Source organism: Triticum urartu, chromosome 7A (genome assembly GCF_056163025.1).
Source record: "Triticum urartu cultivar PI428250 chromosome 7A, HENAU_Tu73, whole genome shotgun sequence".
NCBI lineage: Eukaryota > Viridiplantae > Streptophyta > Magnoliopsida > Poales > Poaceae > Triticum > Triticum urartu.
The window spans coordinates 165,523,034-165,534,550 of NC_141879.1; the positions used below are offsets into that span (position 1 = coordinate 165,523,034).

The 11,517-nt window shown below is 47.5% G+C and overlaps 2 protein-coding genes and 1 pseudogene across 3 annotated transcripts; 1 reads left to right on the plus strand and 2 right to left on the minus strand.

Moving 5' to 3' along the window:
- Positions 1–576: 576 nt before the first annotated feature.
- On the minus strand, positions 577–5,753 carry LOC125525174 (pentatricopeptide repeat-containing protein At5g15300-like; annotated as a pseudogene). Its single transcript, XR_015609806.1, has 6 exons — positions 5,691–5,753; positions 5,056–5,390; positions 4,722–5,013; positions 2,583–4,249; positions 1,436–1,918; positions 577–1,354 (listed from the first exon to the last, which is right to left on the minus strand). The product of XR_015609806.1 is annotated as a pentatricopeptide repeat-containing protein At5g15300-like (transcript).
- Positions 1,361–2,588, plus strand: LOC125518572 (casparian strip membrane protein 2). The gene is made up of 3 exons (XM_087537022.1): positions 1,361–1,621; positions 1,727–1,850; positions 2,057–2,588. The coding sequence occupies exons 1-3, from the start codon at positions 1,410–1,412 to the stop codon at positions 2,270–2,272; spliced, it is 552 nt and encodes a 183-aa protein (XP_087393148.1). The 5' UTR covers positions 1,361–1,409; the 3' UTR covers positions 2,273–2,588.
- A 1,967-nt stretch (positions 5,754–7,720) lies between the features above and the next one.
- Positions 7,721–9,360, minus strand: LOC147958781 (uncharacterized). Its single transcript, XM_087532303.1, has 2 exons — positions 9,105–9,360; positions 7,721–8,988 (listed from the first exon to the last, which is right to left on the minus strand). The coding sequence occupies exons 1-2, from the start codon at positions 9,358–9,360 to the stop codon at positions 7,721–7,723; spliced, it is 1,524 nt and encodes a 507-aa protein (XP_087388429.1).
- Between the last annotated feature and the right edge of the window lie 2,157 nt (positions 9,361–11,517).

Below are 11,517 nucleotides of genomic sequence, written 5' to 3' on the forward strand. Positions count from 1 at the left end.
ATAACATGGTAATATACATATAACAGAGCTGATAACTTGCTTAATCCAGACGTGGTAACTTTTTGACCAGGGAAAAATGTTGTTAAAAAATACCTCTCAATAACTCATGTGTAAACAACATGATAATACACGCACATGAGAGCTCATAACTCATACAAATATCGGGGTAATTTTTTGACCAAGGGAATGAAAATTGTTGAGAAGCATACCCCGATAACTTTTGTGCAACATGATAATATACACAACAAAGTTGATAACTCACTGCAAACATAATAATCACTTTTTGACCCTGGGATAAAAGTTTATTGAAAACATACTCCCAAAGTTTCTGTGTAAATGACACGGTAATTTATGTATGACAGACGTGATAACTTACGTAACCCATATGTAGTAACTTTTGGTCTAAAAAAAGTCATCAGAACATATCAACATGAGATCTAGTTTCGAAGATCTCGTCGAGACGATTCTTTTGTGAAGACGGTTTTTCAATCGGAGCGACGGTTTGAGAATCTACAATGATATCAGTTTTTCGTCATTCAGTGCATATATGCATGTAATTAGAGTGAGGAATGCACGTGAAAGAAAAAATAATCATTCTAATGTATGCATGTATATAATTAGAATGAAGTAATGATCGTTCTTGCCTATTGCTAAAATCCGAACGGTTTGGACATTATCACAGTCCAGAGATTATATGTTACGGATAGGCACTTCCACCAATGCTGGTAAACAAGTGCAATGGAATCAAGATCTTCTTTGCCTTCGCAGAAAACCAGAAGGCGAGATCAGCAAGGACAACAGAAAACAGTCCAAACATATGGATTCAAGGAATCGTTTGCTAGTGTGGAACTGTGGATGGACTTCATCCACAAGTCAGAGAAGCAGAAATCATGCAGCGAGTCAACTCAGAACAGGTAGCCCTGCCTCCTCCTACGCGTAGCCTTTCAGTTGGAAGAACCACGAAAAAATACAAATCAACTCGCTTCCGCGTAAATGGCGTACCACCCCTTCCTCTTATGAAAAAGCAGGGCGTCCCGTTGCTTCGGAGGCTGGCATGAGCTAGCTAATGAACGTCCAGCTGAAGCCTCCCCTGCAGAAACAAGACACAGAGCAAGTGACACAAGCCGATCCCCATGTTGTTGGAGGCCCAGCAACAGAACCTGAATGGAACGATGCAGCCAGTCTCCATGGAGCTATGTCGAGCAGGTACCAGCCGAAATGCGCCTGGGAGCACGCACCAGCATGCGGCGCCTTGCACCGTCAGCTGCTGTAACATCAAATTGACCTGATCCACAGGCAGTCCGCCCATGTGTGTATATATATAAGCAGGGAGCATGGACTGTTTTCTTCAGACCTGGGAAACAGTTTTGAGTCTTTGATCAGTTGAGCAGCTTAAGAAAAATACCAGAATGGACTCCGGCGAGCAGGGTGAGACCTCCAAGGCCCCCCTCAGCAGGGGGGTCAGTAAAGGAGTGTCCATGCTGGACCTCATACTTCGCGTCATTGCGGTCATCGGCACCCTTGCGAGCGCCATTGCCATGGGGACTACCAATGAGACGCTTCCTCTGTTCACGCCGTTCATCCAGTTCAAAGCGCGATACAGCGATCTCCCGGCTCTCACGTACGTGCAGAATAATGTTTCAGTGCCTGATAGCATTACTTTCAGATAAAATAAGGTTATGATCTGATGCTCCAACTGTTTGAATTTTATCTTGACACTTGACAGGTTCTTCGTGGTGGCAAATTCTATTGTGAGCGCCTATCTCATCCTTTCGCTCCCACTGTCAATTGTGCACATAATTAGGAGCGGGGCTAAATATAGCAGGCTGGTCTTGATCATTTTCGACGCGGTAAGACTATATCTTTCTCTAATTCAAAGTGTGCCAGTGCTGAACCGTTCAATTAATACCATGCCATCCTGCATGAAACTATGCATGATTACTAACCCTCGTTTCAAAAAAAAAGCATGATTACTAACCTATTATACTGAAGAAAGAGAAGCATGCACCAATAACTTTATCAGCTACTAATTAATTTCCTTGTCTTTCTTGTGAAGGCAATGCTAGCTCTGGTGACCGCAGCGTCATCTGCAGCAACAGCTATTGTCTACTTAGCACACAAGGGTAATGTCAGGGCAAACTGGCTTGCTATATGCCAGCAGTTGGATTCTTTCTGCGAGCGTACCTCTGGCTCCCTGGTTGGCTCGTTTGGAGCCATGGTTCTGCTGATACTGCTCATCTTACTCTCAGCTATGGCCCTAGCCAGGCGCTAGACCGAATTATCCATCATTTGCTCCCTGAAGTATAAGTGTGATATCCCAGCAAAAAAAAAATATATGTGTGATATGGGTGGTTCTTGTACTTGCTTCCTTCATGTGGGCCTATTCTCTTGCTACCATCTTCTATATTGTGCACCGCCTTGACGGTGTTGCTTCGTTTGTATCGGCCTTTGTACTTCTTATACAGTTTTTACAGAAATAAATGTCATGGATTGAGTACTATACTTTTCATAGTAGTTGCTGGTAATTTTCTGCATAACTAGATGAAAAAACGGAGGCAAGTCATCAGCTGGAAGCTCCATACCTGCTAGCTGCACTGATGCTGCTAACTCCAAGTGAAACCACCAGCATTTGGCTGTTTTGAATATGATTTACTCACTAGGCCTCCTTGCTAGTGGTATCTGTCTATTAGGGTGCTACTTCCTTCCACTTTCTGGTGGCCGAGCATAAAATGACAGGCTGAGCATGGACACAATCCACACGTTCATCGAATTTCACTGTAGGATATCCACACATCACAATGCTGAAAGACAGGAAGTTTTATGGTCAACCTGGGCAAAACCAGCAGCCTTTCTTATCCCCCTTTCATCCATTGATCCCCGCAATGTCTCCACTCCAAACCATTCATCACATGACGCGTAAATGCCAGAGAGCAGCACATAATCTCCGCTTGCATCTTCATTCATTTTTAGAAGCCTCTCCCTGGCAAGTTTGCCAAGGCTGCATTCCCGTGGTCTTGCAGGCACCAAGCAGAGTCCTCCATATGACTGCACTAGGTTCACACCTCATGCTGCTCAGAATTGCAAATGCTTCATCCAGTAAGCCTGCACGGCCAAGCATATCCACTATGCAACTGTAGTGCTTTGCATTTTGCTCGATCTTGTACCTGTCTTTCATCAAAGAGAAATATCTCTGACCATCTTCAACTAATCCGGCATGACTGCATGCACCGAGAACACAGAGGAAAGAAATAGCATTTGGGCACATTCCTTCTTGAAGCATTTTATTGAAGAAGTGGATGGACTGTTCTGCTTGCCCATGGAAGGCCAGCCCGCCGATGATCGAGTTCCATGTCCAAACATCCCTCTCCTTCGTCCTGCTAAAGACTTCCAATGCAGCCTGCAGATCTCCGCACTTTGCATACATTGATACCAATGCATTTCCAAGAACAATACTTGTACATGGTCTACCTTCCAAGTGTAATGAATGTATCATCCTCCCTGTGTCAAGCGACCCTAAGTTCGCACAACAGGAAAGCAAGCTAACAATAGTGGCCTCATCAGGCATCCAGCCAGCACACTTCATTTCATCAAGCACATCCAGTGCTTCCTTCAGCATCCCCTTCGCGGCGTACCCAGTGATAATCGTGTTCCACGAAACCACATCTGTCTCTGGCGCACGGTCAATCAGCTCCCTCGCCTTCTCCATCTCCCCATGCTTAGCATACGCTGCCACCATCACATTCCAACACACCAAGTCTTTGTGCCGACTATCGTCAAACAGTTGGCGTGCAATGCCCAAGTCACCTCTAGCGGCATGCCCCGCTATGACAGCCGACCACGCCACGACATCCCCCTCGCCGGCCTCATCAAGAAGCGCGCTGGCCACCTGCAAATCCCCGCACTTGGCGTGCATGTTGATGACCGCATTCCTCACGAACGCGTCACTCAAGAAGCCCAGCTTCAGGACGACGCCGTGGACCTGGTACCCGGCGCAGGAACCCGGCAAGCCAGCGCTGGCCCGGAGGAGGTAGCAGAACGTGAAGGCGTCGGGCCTCAGGCTCGCCGCCCCGATGCGTCGGTACAAAACGAAGGCCGCGGCGGGCGCGCCGCCGTGCGCGTAGCCGCGGACCATGACGTTGTGCATGAAGAGGTCCGGGTGGGGGATTCCGTCAAACACTTTGCGGGCGTAGCCCATCGTGCCGCGGAACGAGGCGACGCAGGCCAGCAGCAGGTCCCTGTCAGATCCCAGCTAGGATCAGAGATATAGAACAAAGAAATAGCACCAATTGGAACTGAATTTAACTCCCAATCACGGAGACCCAGCTATGAGTTTGGGATTTCTAAGGTAGTACTAGATAAGCTAGGGTTTGGTAGTTTGGAGATACAATCATTGATGCCTTTCTAGGCGCTTATAAGGCTGTCCGCCCATGCGGTGAAAAGAGAAAGAGACAGCGAGCAGTACAGTTCATGTAAAAGTAACAGGCGACGGTGAAACAGAGCTTTAGTCCATCTAGGCCCTCCATCTTGAGTGCTTCGCTATCAGCCGTTGGATTGTCCTCTGCTTATAACTGAACCAGTATGTTGTTGGACTGAATCTTGTGCTCAAGGTGCAGATAACTTCAGGTAGCTGACAATGCCCCCTTCTGAAACTATACTTGTCCTCAAGTGTATTTTTCTGGGAACCAGCTCTTTAGCGTGCTGGCAAAGAACTCCGGGAAAACTTGTTTGATGAAGTTGGCGTCCTCCCAGGTCGCTTCCTCAGGTTTCAAGTTCTCCCAGTCGATAAGCCATTGGGTCACCAGTACCCCATTCCTGGGTAATGAGTGGGTTTCTAGCACGGCCAGCGGCTCTGTTTTGATCCTGCCGTGGCTGTCCACCAGAGGCAGTTCTTTGCTGGGAATAGCATGCGTCCCCAAGTGCTTCTTTAGCTGGCTTACATGAAACACCGGGTGTATGCCAATGTGGTCTGAGAGTTGTAGTTTGTACGCGACATGGCCAATCTTTTGTAGAATTCTGTAAGGTCCGTAGTATTTTGTTGTCAGTTTCATGGACTACCTCAGACCAAATGCTGCCATCCGATAGGGCTGCATTCGCAAATATACCATGTCTCCGACCTCAAAGGTTGTTTCGAGTCGTTTCTTGTCGGCATACTTTTTCATTCTTGCCTGTGCTTGAGCTAAGTGCTCCTTCAGAGTGGAGAGCATTTGTTTTTTCTCTGTCAGGAAGTCCTTCGCATCTGCATCTTCAGGACCAGGCACTGCGACCTCACTTATCATTGGTGGTGGGTAGCTATACAGAGCTTGGAAGGGTGTGAATTTTGTAGCTGTGTGGTATGTGGTGTTGTACCACCATTCTGCCAATGGTAGCCATGAACACCATTTCTTGGGTTCCTGGAAGATCATGCATCTCAAATAAGATTCTAAGCATTGATTCACACGTTCCATTTGCCCGTCACTTTGAGGATGGTATGCAGTGCTAAGTCTGAGTTTCACTTTCATAGCCTTGAATATCCCCTGCCACATGTTGCTTGTAAAGATGCGATCTCGGTCTGTGACAATGCTTATTGGAGGTCCGTGTAATTTGAAAACATTGTCCATGAAGGCCTGAGCAACAGTATGTACTGTGTATGGGTGAGGAAGGGGAATGAAGTGAGCATACTTCGTGAATCGGTCCACTACCACAAGAATTACCTCCTTCCCATTGGATTTAGGCAAACCCTCGATGAAATCCATTGTAAGGTGTGTCCAAGCCATCTCGGGAAGGGGAAGGGGATCTAGCAAGCCTGGATAATGGCAATGTTCAACCTTGGCTCTCTGGCACACAGGGCATTCAGAGATGAATTTTTGTACATCTTTCTTGAGACCAGGCCAATGGAACAATCGTTTAATTCTCTGGTAATTGGCTACCATGCCCGAGTGTCCCCCTATAGCAGATGAGTGCAGGGATTCAATGAGTTGATGCTTGAGATCTGGATCATTGCCAATATGTATTCTTCCCTTGTATCTTAAGACTCCGGCGGCTAGAGTATAATCTTTTTCAGAGGTTGGGGTAATGAGAAGTTTCTGAAGTAGCTCCTGGCAGTGAGGATCTTGCTGGTAGCTTTGTTCTACAGACTCAATCCAGGTGGGAGTCACTATGCTGGTGGCCATTACCATATGCTCTTGTCTACTCAGAGCATCTGCCACTTTGTTATCAGCCCCTTTCTTGTAATCGATCTTGTAATTGAAGTCCAGAAGTTTCAATAGTAGTTTTTGTTGGATTCCTTCAGAGACCTTTTGATCAGTCATGAATTTCAAACTTTTTTGGTCCGTTTTTATATGCAGTTCATTTCCAATAAGATAATGCCTCCACTTTTTAAGTGCCTCCAGAATTGCCAAAGCTTCTTTTTCGTATGTTGACAATGCAGCAGATCTGGGCCCAAGTGTCTTACTGAAGAATGCTAGGGGTCTGCCTTGCTGCATTAGAACTGCACCTAGACCTATGCCACTTGCATCCGTCTCCATTTGAAATGGGAGGGAGAAATTGGGTAGGGCTAGCACTGGGGCAGTGGTGAGGCTCTGCTTGAGTTTGTTGAAAGCTACTGTTTGCTGCTCCGTCCATTGGAAAGCCTCTTTTTTAGCATATCATGAAGAGGCCTACAGATCAGTCCATAGTTTTGCACAAACCTCCTATAGTACCTTGTTAATCCTAAGAAACTTCTGAGTTGACTGGTGTTCTTGGGTACATGCCACTGAGTAACTGCCTCTATCTTATGGGGATCATTTTGGACTCCATTGCCGGTGATTATGTGGCCGAGGTACTCCACTTGAGGTGCAGCAAATATGCATTTACTCATCTTGGCAAATAGTTGTTCCTCCCTTAAGGTTTGTAGCACTTCCTGGAGGTGTGCTAAGTGTGCAGCAAGGGTCTTGCTATAGACCAAGATGTCATCGAAGAATACCAAGATATATTTTCTGAGGTACTTTTTAAACACTTTATTCATTAGGGCCTGGAAGGTGGCTGGGGCATTAGTTAGGCCAAAGGGCATAACAAGGAATTCATAGTGGCCCAGATAGGTTGTGAAAGCTGTCTTGTGGATATCTTCCTTCTTCATTCTCACTTGGTGATATCCTGCTCTCAAGTCCAGTTTTGTGAAATATTGTGCCCCTTGAAGCTCATCAAACAAATCCTCAATGACAGGTATGGGAAATTTGTTCTTGATTGTTTGTGTGTTGAGCTTCCTATAGTCAATGCATAGCCTCCAGGTACCATCTTTCTTCTTCACCAGAATACCAGGGGCAGCATAGGGACTCTCACTAGGTCTGATAATGGAGGCATCCAACAGTTCTTTTATTTTCTTTTCCATCTCGGCTTTTTGCATATGAGGTACTCTGTAGGGTCTGGCCATAGGTGGTTCGGAGCCCTCCTTGAGGGGTATTGCGTGGTCATGTTCTCTCATAGGGGGCATGCCCTTGGGTTCCTCAAATACATCCTTATACTCTGTCAGTACGTCCTCTATTTCCACACATGGTTGTTGTGTTTGTTGCTTGTTGGGAGACAATGGAAAGAGGCAATAACCAGTCACTCCAGTGTTAGAGAGTTTCTGCATTCTGTGTAGAGAGATGAGTGGTACAGTGCCCTTTCTGTTGTTGTCCTTGAGTGTCACCCTGTGTTTTCCATCCAACTTTACTTGCATCTTCCTGGTGATGAAATCCATGGTTATTGGGCTGTGTTTTTCCAATCAGTCACACCCTAGGATGATGTCAAAACCCTTGAGTGGAAGTACTTTAAATGAGTTGCTGAATTTGTGGCACTGGATTGTATATGGTGTGTCCATTGTGTGTGATCCAGACTGAAGGGTGCCCCCTCCTGCTACTAGGACCGTTTCCATAGGGTTGCTGACAGTAGTACATGTGGTTTTGGCAATGAACTGCATGTCTATGAATGTGTGTGAGCTGCCAGAGTCGACCAATGCTATACCACACTTGCCCCCTATGCTAATTTGCAGAGTGAATGTTTTAGCAGGGGGTTTCTTTCCTACGGCTTGGAGGGAAATTTGCATGCACTGCTCCTCTTCCGTGGGAGTAGTAGCAGGTGATGCATTTCCTTCAGTTTGTGTTTGCTCTTGGAGTGGATCTTCAGTCACTTGTTCTTGGTCAGTGGTTCCTTCTGCAGCCATCATGTTCAGTGTCTTATATTGGGCACACTTGTGGCCAAAAACCCACTTCCCTCCATAGTACCTGCAAGTACCAGGTTCTCTGTAAGGTCTGTCAGTTTTGACAGTGCCTTTAGTGTCTCCTTCTTTTCTGGTAGAGTTGTTATCATTCCACTTTGGTTTGGTTGGTGGCTGAGATGCGGAGTGGTTCTTGGAATAGCTACCAGATGCGTAGTTTTTCTTCTGTGCTTGTTGAGCTTGTGCGCCTAGCTCCATATCTCTAGCTGTCTCTACAGCAGTATATAGTGAGGTTGGTTTGAATGGTTTTAGGAAGTGTTTGATCTCAGGTTGGAGTCCATTAATGAAGCACTTCACATAGTAGCTATCAGCTACTCCAGGGTTTTCTCTCTTGTAAGATACCATCTTTTCCTCAAATCTGTCGATATATTCAGCTACTGAACTCTGACCATGCTTTAGTGAATGGAAGTTCTCTAGAACCTCATATGAGCTGTCCTCCGAAAATCTTTTCAGCAGAGCAGAACAGAAATTGTCCCAGTCCAAATTTTCCTCGAGTACCCCTGAGTTTCTGAGCCAAGTATCTGCTTTCCCTGTTAGGTGCATTTGGGCATAGTCACATTTAGCTTCTTCAGGCACATGGACCATGGAGAAGAACTTCTTGGTAGTCCTGATCCATTCCATTGGATTGGTCCCATCAAACTTGGGGAAGTCAAATTTGGGGGCTCGGGCAATGTATCTGTAGAATTGGGCATCTCTATCTTGGCCTCTGCCATACTCAAATGCAGGAGCTTGTCTTGGAGTGCCATATCCCTGCTGCTGTAATTGTTGCCCAGCAGCTAGTGTAGTGGGAAAATGTTGTCCAGTAACTGCTGCAGTGGGAAGGACCGGCCTTTGTTGGACTCCTTGTTGATACTGTATGGCTTGATATTCTGGAGGGTGATGATGATAATACTCTTGATGTGCTTGCTCAGGTTGGCATTGGTAGTTGTATTGTGGGGGTTGGGGTTGTGGTCTGGGTTGATAGTAATTGGGTTGCTGTTGTTGGTAGCTCCAGAATGTATGTGGGTCTGGATAACCTTGGTATTGGGAAGGGCCTCCCATGTCTGTATATGTGTGTTGGTCAATCTGGACCTGCTGATTGTAAGTATGCATCGAGTCTTCTTGGTAATCTGGCTGAATGGGTTGGGCTGGCATACTTCCCTGCCCATGGCGCCTCCAGACTGGTGTGCCACGATCAAGGAGCGGCGATCGTCTGCCAGTAGATGGATCGATGTGTCCTTGCTATGGAATCTGTTGGAGAGGAGGTTGGGGAGGTGGTGATTGTTGCTGTTGGAGAGGAGGTTGGGGAGGCGGTGGTTGTTGCTGTGGCGCGCCGCTGGTCGCCGTCTCCGCCCTCCCCTTGAGTTGTTCGTCCATCAGGGTCATCAGCTCCTCCAGGCGCGTCAGCTGCGTCTTGAGGCCGGCGACCTCGGTGTGGATGCCTTCGACCTCTGTGTTGATGTGGTCAACCTTGCCGTCCAGTTCTTCCATGTCGAGTTTGAGGGTCGCCACCTCCGCGGTGTCAGCCTTGTCGTCTCCCTTCACTTCACCATCTGGATCAAGATGCAACTTCCGGAATTTTACCACAAGGACAAGCCTTGGAACCCTCGTTGGATCTCGAGCCCTGCCGCCACCGGAGCTCCGCGCCGCCGCTCGTGCACCAATAGGCCTGGGTCACGGGATTTTACCACCGGGAGTAGGGATCTCACCGGCAACCGCACCTCAGCTGCCCACCTGCACGCGAACTGTCTACCGCCGCCAGCGCCGCCAGAATCCTCTCCGCCGCCTCGCTGCCAAGGATCTACTGCTACTGATACCAATTGTCAGATCCCAGCTAGGATCAGAGATACAGAACAAAGAAATAGCACCAATTGGAACTGAATTTAACTCCCAATCACGGAGACCCAGCTATGAGTTTGGGATTTCTAAGGTAGTACTAGATAAGCTAGGGTTTGGTAGTTTGGAGATACAATCATTGATGCCTTCCTCGACGCACGCAGGCGCTTATAAGGCTGTCCGCCCACGCGGTGAAAAGAGAAAGAGACAGCGAGCAGTACAGTTCATGTAAAAGTAACAGGCGACGGTGAAACAGAGCTTTAGTCCATCTAGGCCCTCCATCTTGAGTGCTTCGCTGTCAGCCGTTGGATTGTCCTCTGCTTATAACTGAACCAGTATGCTGTTGGACTGAATCTTGTGCTCAAGGTGCAGATAACTTCAGGTAGCTGACAGTCCCGCAGGGGCTGGGGGCGCGAAGCGACGCCCTGGATGACCAGGTTCCCATGGATTTGCTTCAAGGAGCACGGGCTTAGACGCGCGGAGCCTTTCCGGATCATGCACCGCTCAAGTCAGCCCTCCTATCGGCGCCGCGCGTCCGCGTCCAGGCCACTCGCTGGCGGCGCTGGAGGGCTCGCCGGAGCCGTCTCTGGCGTGCGTTGGGCCATGCGCCAGGAGGCACAATGACCCGAAGCTCCTGCTGGCTGGTTGGCTACTTGGCTTGCTCTGGAACGAGCGCTCGCATCGCTGGCGTGCTGCCGCCGCTATAGTTGTTGACTGTAGCTGTGGATTAGGTGCTGCTGCAGACCTGCAGTACGATGGGTTTAGTTGCTGGATGCTAGTACTCCCTCCATTCCACAATGTAGTGTTTCCTCTATTCACGCGCTTTAATTTTGACCATGAATTTAACTACCAAGACCGATTGCGGCAGGAGCAAAAATTATATCAGTGAATTCGTATTCGAAAGAAGTTTTCAATTATATAATTTTCTCTCTCGCCGCAATTGGTCTCGTTGGTTAAATTTATGGTCAAAGTTGAACCTCGAGAAGCGCGGGCGCACTATATTTTGGAATGGAGGGAGTAGTATTTTGGAAGCAATGTGGATGCTTTGTTGGTGATGGGAGGTCAGGCGACCTGTTGTCAGGACCCAAGGTTATACTCTCTCCATTCCAAAATATAGTGCGCCTGTGCTTCCCGATGTCCAACTTTGACTATAAATTTAACCAATGGGACCAACTGTGGCGGGAGAAAAAACTATATAATTGAAAACTTCTTTCGAAAACGAATTCACTAATATAATTTTTGCTCCCGCCGCAATCGGTCTTGGTAGTTAAATTTATGGTCAAAGTTGAAGCACGTGGATAGAGAAAGCACTGCATTGTGGAATGGAGGGAGTATCTACAACCTGGCAACACCTAACAGCAAAGTTCGGTTAATTTGAATTGTCACTTCTGGCGCGCGAAGACAGCTGAGCCGTCCATCCCGGATCTAACATCTCCTCTTCACCCGTACCGCTTCGCTGGGTTATGATGAAACTGGCGCCGTGGATCGCG

Bases quoted from the DNA above. Each gene is read 5' to 3' on its own strand.
- LOC125518572 (XM_087537022.1), top strand. From the start codon at position 1,410: ATGGACTCCGGCGAGCAGGGTGAGACCTCCAAGGCCCCCCTCAGCAGG. The intron at 1,622-1,726 runs GTACGTGCAGAA...GACACTTGACAG, and splicing joins AGCGATCTCCCGGCTCTCAC to GTTCTTCGTGGTGGCAAATT. The intron at 1,851-2,056 runs GTAAGACTATAT...TTTCTTGTGAAG, and splicing joins TCTTGATCATTTTCGACGCG to GCAATGCTAGCTCTGGTGAC.
- LOC147958781 (XM_087532303.1), bottom strand. From the start codon at position 9,360: ATGGGCAGGGAAGTATGCCAGCCCAACCCATTCAGCCAGATTACCAAG. The intron at 8,989-9,104 runs GTATTATCATCA...CCACTACACTAG, and splicing joins CCTGAGCAAGCACATCAAGA to CTGCTGGGCAACAATTACAG.